At 34.4% G+C, this 9430-nt stretch overlaps 1 protein-coding gene across 1 annotated transcript; it reads left to right on the plus strand.

Annotated features, from left to right (window-relative positions):
• Positions 1-1670: 1670 nt before the first annotated feature.
• Positions 1671-2979, plus strand: LOC116661790 (olfactory receptor 5M11-like). The gene is given in 2 exon segments (XM_032474349.1): positions 1671-1854; positions 1857-2979. Coding segments are annotated over 2 exon segments (1206 nt in total). The 5' UTR covers positions 1671-1688; the 3' UTR covers positions 2897-2979.
• Positions 2980-9430: the final 6451 nt, after the last annotated feature.

Consider the following 9430-nt stretch of genomic DNA (forward strand, 5'->3'; position numbering starts at 1 on the left):
GAAAAGTCAGGTGACATGAGTGGAAAAGTGTACATTACTCATTCCATCCATTCATTCAACTAATGGATCCTACTCATTGACCACGATTCAAGCATTTGCCCAAATTCTGGGGATATGGCCCAAAGAAATTCCCTAAAATTCTAAACATGGGAGGGCTGACAAAACATGAAACTAAACTTATTTATGTAAGTAAATAATAACTTCAGAAGTGATCAATGGTAGAAAAGATAGATCATAGTTCATGGTAAAAAAGCTATGTGAAATGGAGTCACTTAGACAAGTGGTCAAGCCAGCCTTTCAGAGGAGGCAGTCATTAGAAGAGAAACCTAAATGAAGCGATGGAATGAGTCACTTACAGGTCTGAGGGGAGAATATTTTAGGCAGAGGGACCAGTGTGTGCACAGGCCTTGAGGCAGGAATGTGCTCAGCATGTTTAAGGAACGACCAGAAGGTCACTGTGGCAGGAAAAAAAGGACTGAAGGGAAAGTGGTGGAAGTGTTTGGAGTGATGGAAGAGATCACGTAAGTCCTTGTGGATCCTGGTATGAAGTGAAGATTTTAGCCCAAGTGTGATGGAACGTTAGCCAAACACTTTAGGTCACTAACAGGATGTGATTTATGTTTATAACAAGATCAGTGGCTTGTGTTGGAGGATAGAAAGTTTCCAACTGGAAGAAGAAAATCATTAACAGTAGCTTTGGCAAGAGATAATTTCATCTTAGACCTGACTGGTAGTGGAGGAGATGCTGACAAGCTGTTCTAAGATTCAATAGGCAATGTGCTGAAGTAGAGCAGAGATTTCCTGCTAGTTTAGATGGAAGGTGTGACATCAAAGGTATGAGGCTAACTGAAATAGGAATATTAAATATACAATACAATGAATATTAAACATATAATACAAAATAAATTGGGATTTTGTGGGACACAAAGAGGATTAGTGAAATCATAAGGAGTACTGGGGGAAGAAAAATGCAGACTATCAATTGTTGGTTTGAAACAAAGGTGACAGGATGAAGAGAAATTCAAAGGACCCAAGAGGTTGATTGCTGTTGGAGAATAAGTAAGAAATCAGGAAGAAACTGAATCTGAATAAATATACAATGAGGCTCTCAAGGAGTATATGCCACTCCAGTTACAGCAGGTGTGCCTGCACTGGCAATGATAGAACCAATCTCCAGAAAGCCAGTCACCCCCTCCACTCCCTCCCTGATTGAGCACTGATGTCATGGTCAGACACGGGCAGCAGTTATGTTTGAGCATCTGAGGTTCTGATTCCAAAGAGGGACATGAAAGAGCCAACTCAGGTTCAGACGTGTTGGTAGGTGTTGCAAAGCAGCCAGCACAGGTGGTACATGGACTTCAAAGGTAAGGTGGGTGTTGCAAAGCAGCCAGCACAGGTGGTACATGGACTTCAAAGGTAAGGTGGGTGTTGCAAAGCAGCCAGCACAGGTGGTACATGGACTTCAAAGTATGTTTATCAAATATATTTTCCCATTTAAGCAGCACCACCAACCGCGGGAGGCACCTGCTAAAACTCCTCCATCTCTGAAGGAGGTAAAAACTTATTGAAACCTTTGTTTTCAAAACCAGTTTTTTGGGGTGCTGATCCATTTTTATCTATTCTTGAATTGCACACAATTAATTTCTCTTTTTTACACATGAAAAATCATTCTTCTCTTAAAAGAGAATATGAAAATGAAGCTATTTCCCTGGTGCAATGGCCCCGAGGCCACCGAGTTTGTTCTGCTGGGACTGACCACTCACCGAGACCTGCAGCCCGTCTTCTGTGTGGCCTTCCTCCTGAGTTACCTCATCACACTGGCCGGGAGCCTTGGGATGATTTTATTAATCAGATTCACTCCCAGCTGCAAACCCCCATGTGCTTTTTCCTCACCCACTTAGCGTGCGTAGATATGTTTTATTCTACGAATGTCTCTCCTCAGATGCTTGCACACTTCTTATCTGAGAAGAAGACCATTTCCTACACGGGATGTCTGGCCGAATGTTTTGTTTTTGTGACCCTGCTCCTTACTGAGTATTACATGCTTGGTGCCATGGCCTATGACAAGTACGTGGCCATCTGCAGTCCCCTACATTACAACAGCAGAATGTCCAGGCCACTCTTCATCTGCCTGGTCATCCTCCCCTACTTCTGGGGGTCCATAGTGGTCACAATGCAGGTGATACTGACCTCTCACTTGTCCTTTTGTGGATCCAACATCATCAACCATTTCTAATGTGTGGACCCAGCCCTGTTAATGTTGACGTGTTCTAACACTTACGTAAAGCAAACCGCCCTGTTTGTGTCCACTGGGATTAACCTCACAGGTTCCCTTCTCATAATCCTCATCCCCCATGTTTTTGTTTTCATCACCATCACGAGGATCCGTTCCAGTGAAGGGCAGGGCAAAGCCTTCTCCACCTGTGTCTCCCACCTGACAGCTGTCTCTATGTTCTATGAGTCCCTGTTCTGCATGTATCTGAGACCAGCAAATGAGCAATCTGTTGAACAAGGGAAAATTGTCTCAGTGTTTTGTATTTTTGTGAGTCCCATGCTAAATCCATTTATCTACAGCCTGAGAAACAAGGATGTGAAACAGGCTTTGAGAAGGGTATTTAGAGAAGCCTTGGTACGATGGGGAAAAGCTCTATCTTACCAGTTTCCCAATAAAAGAAGAAAGAATCCCTCAAAACAATCCAAAAGTATCCCTTGTTGGTTCTGCCAACATTGGGATGCAACTCTCTGGAACAGCAGTCATAGTTTATATGCACGCAGGGCTTGGGGTCGAGTGAGAGTCTATGGAAACAGAATGGCAAAGCTGAGTGGAAATGACGGTGGGCAGGAATCACGACAGCAGAAGTCAGTTGTCTACGATTCAGCCGGTTCATGGTTTTAGCATCACTCAGGAACTCATTTCCACTTGGTTAGTTAGCAGAGAAGTTCTCCCTTTCACTTCCTAGATCACCAGCATGGAGCATCCCTAAGCTGCTCTCACCAGCAAAGTGATGCACATTGTAGTAAATTTCCTCAAGAAACTGGTTTTCTTCCCTGGTACATCTTATGTATATTCCTTAAAGAAATCTGATTATCTTCTCAGAAAAATCTCATTTCTCTAATTTTCTGTGTTTGCTCTGAATAAATCTTTGATGAATTTTTATGTCTACTTTGCTTGAATGGAGACCCATATATGTTTATTCTTTCAATCAAAAACCTGATGTTTTACATTTTAATGACCCAATGATTCATTTCATTTCCTTTAAATAAAACACCCTTATTAATATGAGATACCCATTCCTGATTTAGAATTTTCATTTCTTAAATAAGATATTTATATAATCTTGTCCCTACAATATTAACAATTGTTTGTGCCACAGTTTTACACATCTCTTTTCAGGTCACATCTCGCCACAAACAATTTTAAAATAACATCTAGTTTAATATGCATGAAATTTGGTTTTAGTGTTTTGCAACTAAATTGTAGCATAAGCATATTTCAGGCTGCTTGATACTCTTTGGAACTGACCTTTATTTAAAAGCATAATGTAACAACACTGACATGACATATATAGTTCACCACCTCCTTTTAATAATTAGGGGAGTTTTTACTTTTGCCTCTTTAGGAAAATCTTTACACCTGTAATTTATTGCTTCTGATCAGTTATTATATTAAGATAGATTTCCACCATTTTATTCATTGTTGCTTTATATTTCTCTCATTTTGAATGCAGTGATATAAGAAAGCAACACCAGCCAATGAACACTTTAGTTTCCCCACATCCTTAATGGCCTTGGGAGTCTCATTTGATTGTGTGCATGTGTGAATATTGTAGATATAAATGCAATGCAGAAAGCATTCATGCATCAAATACAATTTGTTGGAACTCAACTTTTACTTATTTTACTTTTTCTCAATTTCATAGTGTGCTAGCTACAATGACAGTGATATTTAATCTCAAGAAGAAAAGAGCCTTTATCCAGAGGAAATTTCTCTTGAGAAGTAAACTTCTGAATGAAACAAAAATTGGGGTTCCAGATTAAAACATTGTAGGTAGAGAAATTGACAGTCAGTGGCCCTCATCACTCACTCCTAACAGACACATAAGGATAGCTCTGATTACCTCTGAAGATCTCAGCCTATCCTGAAGAACAATATATTTAAAGGGAAAAATAATACAAGCTTGATTTAGAAGGACCCTGAGTGGCCATCCAGTTCAACAATTTTACAGAACATATTTGAGTCCCTGCTTTTTTTTCCTATTTTCATATTCCAATTCTAACATTAATAAATAAATATTCTTTAATTTTATATCTTGGGATATGGATAGTTTGTTGGTTATTTTTTCTTTTTAAATTTCTTTTTATCCCCTTTTATTAGTGGGGGAGGTAAGTAGATTATTTATTCATTTATTTTAATGGAGGTATTGGAGATTGAACCCAGACCTAGTGCATGCTATGCATGCACTCTACCACTGAGCTTTACTTTCTCCCCCTCGATGAGTTTGGATATATGTACTTTTTGTTTTTGTGCTTATAAAGCAATAATTGTTTATCATGGGAAATGGGTGCATAAGACATAAAGAACAAGTTTTAATTTTTTCTTAACCCTAGTATTTTATAAACTATCATAATGTATATATTGAAGTACCCTTCTTTTTCATAAAAATACATATAAAATAATTTGTCCTTTTTTAAATTGGGAACTTCTTTGTTTTAATGTCTGTATACATTCTAGTGCAAAACATGTCACATAATATTTAAACTCTCCTCTAAGATCACAGCCAGCACAACCTTCCGGGGGTTCTAGTTACATACAGCAGGACTCAGTTCTATTTGCATATGTCTGTGCTTAATTGTGTATTAAATGTAGGCAGGCCTCACTTTGAATATGCTGTGGTCACAGAGTTCCATGCAAAGCAAAGACACATTTCCAGGTTCCACCAGATTCATTTATAGGAGATCACGGAGAGTGAGGTCTGCCTGCATTAATATGTCAGTGGTTCCCTTTTTCTCAACTATAAAACTGACATTATGATGAAAATCTTCACCTAAGTTTCTTACTATTCCTTCAGCACATGCTGAAAAGTAGACTGAGTAAAAGTGTTCATTTCTAAGGCTCCTAAAAACATAATGTTAAATTAATTTCTAGAAAAAAATGTATTACTATTTTTCCTGACATCATCAATGTACAAAAAAGTGCCAGTCTTTCAACTCTCTTAAATATAATACACAAAACAGTATTTAATTCATATTTTTATTACCAAGAGTTTTACTCACTAATTTTAACATTTTAAAATTTTTATCAATTTTCTATTCATAGCCTTCAACATGTTGTTATTTGAATGATTTCTATGAACTTATATTTTGGTACTGTCTCCACTTTGTTTTATTTGAAGTAAAACCTTTTGTCAACTTGTTGGGTGCTGCTTAATTTTAAATTGTTTTATGATCAAATTCAAGTGACTTCTATTGTGAATTTCTTGCACTGCTATTAAGCTGAGAGACATCCTTTCACATTGCAGAAATATTTCAGTTATTTCAGTTTTGATCAACACGGAATTTTTTCAGTGACTGACTCACAGTTGAGGGTATGCATGGCATGTCAGTTCTTTAGAGGGGCAGTGGTTGGCAAAAGGAAATTCCAGTAGGAATAGGAGTCTGTATTTAGATATCTTTGTTGGAAAACTATGTTACATTATGGACACCGGGATGGTGCAAAAATATGTTTTTAGAAATGTTGATAATTAAACAGCATTAATGTCCCTAGGTTACATGATTTCCTCCTCATTTATAGGCCACGACCTTTCTGGCAAAAAAAAATTAAGTCACCTGTACATTTCATCCCTAAGCTGCCCTCCCTGAAGCCCCCATTCCATACATCTGCTCTTTGTATCTGGGGACTGAACTATAGCGATACTACTATTTTAATTTTTGAAAATTTTATTGACATGTAGTTAATTTACAATGTTAGTTTCAGGTCTACAGCAAAGTGATTCAGTTATGCATGTACATTTTCTTTTCAGATGTTCTTCCATTATATGTTATTATAAGAAATTGAATACAGTTCCCTGTGCTATGCAGTAGGTCTATAGCAATATTACAAATAATAAAATATGTTTGAACATTTTCCAGTAATTTACAGTAAATATTTATCATGTGTTGGTGATATTCAATTGTTTGTTTTTATGTATATGTATGCATATAGCTCATAAATTGAACCACTATATACATAATTTCTGGGTTGAAAATATTGGATAGCTAGCAATATCTGCTTTGTATTCTCCTGAGATAAATTTGAAAGGGAAAAATAATGAATATGGAATTTCTCTACTAGGAATTAAAGTGTGTTTTAAATCCACATAAATTACAAGAATTTAACTTAAAATACTTATAGATTGGTCAAAGAAGAAATAAAAAGATTCATTCATTGTACAGAGAAGATAAAATCACAAATTGTGGGAAAATAAAGCATTGCTTAACAAACAGCAGTGGGAAATGGGTTAAAATGTGAGAAAAATTTTATATGTAATATTACAACATACAACAACATTGTATCTCAAATATTCAAGATACTTCTGTAAAATATGGCTGTGAAAATATTTAACTAATGTATGTCCTTTACTGGTTAAATATATATATATATTGAATTCTTCTGTTCCATTTTAAAAATTCCTTTCCTCAGAATTTCAGTTGAGACAACAGAGAAGCTAATAATCTTAACTACTATTTTCTAACATTAATAAAATTACAATGAATGAATGTAACAAAGCAGAGGGATTCTGAAGGCAAATTAGTGGCTACCAATGGGGAAAGGACAGGGGAAGGAGCAAGACAGGGCTATGAGATCAGAGGTACAAACTACTATGCATAAAATAAGTAAGTTGCAGTAAAACATTGTACAGCACAAGGAGTAAGGTGGAGATTTTGCTATCACTTTCTTTTTTTCTTTTTTTTAAATTAAAGTATATTCAAATTATAATGTGTCAATCTCTGGTGTACAGCATAATGTCCCAGTCATACATATACATACATATATTCATTTTCATATTCTTTTTTACTAAAAGTTATTACAAAATATTGACTATAGTTTCCTGTGCTGTAAAGAAGAAACTTGTTTCTTTATCTATTTTTATATGTAGTAGTTAATATTTACAAATCTCAAACTCCCAAATTTATCCTCTCCCATCCTCTTTTCCCACAGTAAACATGATTGTTTACTATGTCTGTTTCCATTTTGTATACTACTCAGCCATAAAAAAAGAATAAAATAACACCATTTGAAGCAACATGGATGGACCTGGAGATCATCATTCTAAGTGAAGTAAGCCAGAAAGAGAAAGAAAATAACGTATTATATCACTCATATCTGTAATTTAAAAAAAGGAAAAAAAGGAGACACTAATGAACTCATATACAATAACTTTAAATGGAGTATAATCCATAAAAACATTGAATCACTCTGTTGTACACCTGAAACTAATATAATACTGTAAATCAATTATACTTCAATTAAAAAAAAAAAGGAAAAAGAAAGGTACAGTGAAATGTTTACTCTCAAACATTACTAGTCATAAGTGTACATGGTTGATGCCTTCTGGAGAAAAATTTACCCACAGAAAAATTTAGCACTTAAGTCAGCATTTCCACATTTAGGAATCTATCCTAAAGGAAAAATCAGAAGGATATATACATAGATATATGAGACAATCGTAAAAACAAACAGGATAAATATGATAGAATAATGGTTTCTGGAATAAACAAAAAATACGTCAAATGCAGAGAGAAGCTCTCTTTTAATAAGAGATTACAAATAAATTGTGCTTTTATTCAAAATTGAAACTACATTTTATTCCAAAATTGAAATAGCTTTCAGTATTTTCAATTTTATTTTCTACAACAGATATGTAATATTTTTATAATTAAGTTTAAGTATGATTTGATATTATGTATTACACTACATTAAAAATTATGTTCACTAAAATTTAGTCTGTATGAAAAAACAAACATTATATTATCAAGTAAAAATCAATATTCAAATTTGTATGTGGCATAATATTCCAACTGTGTCTTATTAATTATAAGAGTATATAAGTGTATCAATTTATTGAAAAAATATAACAAATACATATAGGAATTTTACTTTGGTTTGGGGCATACCATTGGTAAATGCTACTTTCTCACATCTGTCCCCATATTTATTTATCTATAATGAAAATATTCAATAGAATCAGTCTATTCAATCAACTGAGACTTAAGAATGAAGTTCAGGTTTCTAAAACTGCAGGTCATCTGGATGATTTTTTGGAAATTAATTTGAACACATTATAGTAAATTTAGACATTGGTTCATATAAGCACTTAGTACTGTGGTCTTAGTTAAAAACAGAGTGCACGATATTAGAATACAAACATTTAAAGCAGTTTAAAGAAAGTTAAATTGGTTTTTCAATTTGCAATCATCTGGTTGACCACTAATGCATGTACAATGTGAATGATTCACATATCTCTTTATATACACTTCTATACTATTGATTTTCTCAATTGAAAATTTGAGAATGACTAGAATAGTCTTATCTAAAAAATAATGTTTCACAGATAGATTTATAAACCAAAGTAAACATTGGATGTTCTCTTCCAGAGAGATGGGTAGACACTTATTCATCTGTATATTGTTTCAAGGCATTTTTTCTATCTACAGGTCAATTGATAGACTCTATTAACTCTTGATAAAGTAGACCTGAGTCAGCGCTACTACATGAAAATTACAACGAGAATACCATTGTACTTTTTGATGACTGAATTGGATCCATATCCCTGGAAACTCATGGAGATATTGACAATTTTTATTTTCAATATGGAGGGGCATAACCCAGTATTTACAAATGGACAAAAAGTTTCTCAGTATATCTATGATGTGAGTTGGGGGGAAAATTAAATTAAAGTTTAAAGCATTGGGAGATCCATATATTTAAAATTTCCCCAAGATGAATCCAGAGATTAATTAGGCACTGGAGCCATTGTTCTATATCACAGATTGAAGAAGAAATTAGCTCATAACATTTCTAAAAAATGAAGTGTAAAACAAAACTCAGTTTAGAACCTCACGGTAATTCTGCAGACCATTAAATTCAAATGAGATGAATTTCTAATGTTACCATCACAATGAGTTAATTATAATATTTACACTCAAATATGTAAAGATGTTAAATTGTTATATGGAATTATTGAATATTACTCAATTTATTTTCAGAGGTTCTCCAATAAAGAAACTATATTTTCATTTCAACATTAAAGTTTGTATTAAAATAATTTGTCTTGAAGGTATTAATTTTGAGGAGATTTTATGAAGACAAATTATGACTATAAAGGACTAGGTTTCCTTTTGGAGGGAATCACTATGTTCTTACAGATACTTAGTATTTACAAACAGATGG

The sequence above is a fragment of the Camelus ferus genome, chromosome 36 (genome assembly GCF_009834535.1).
Source record: "Camelus ferus isolate YT-003-E chromosome 36, BCGSAC_Cfer_1.0, whole genome shotgun sequence".
Lineage (NCBI taxonomy): Eukaryota > Metazoa > Chordata > Mammalia > Artiodactyla > Camelidae > Camelus > Camelus ferus.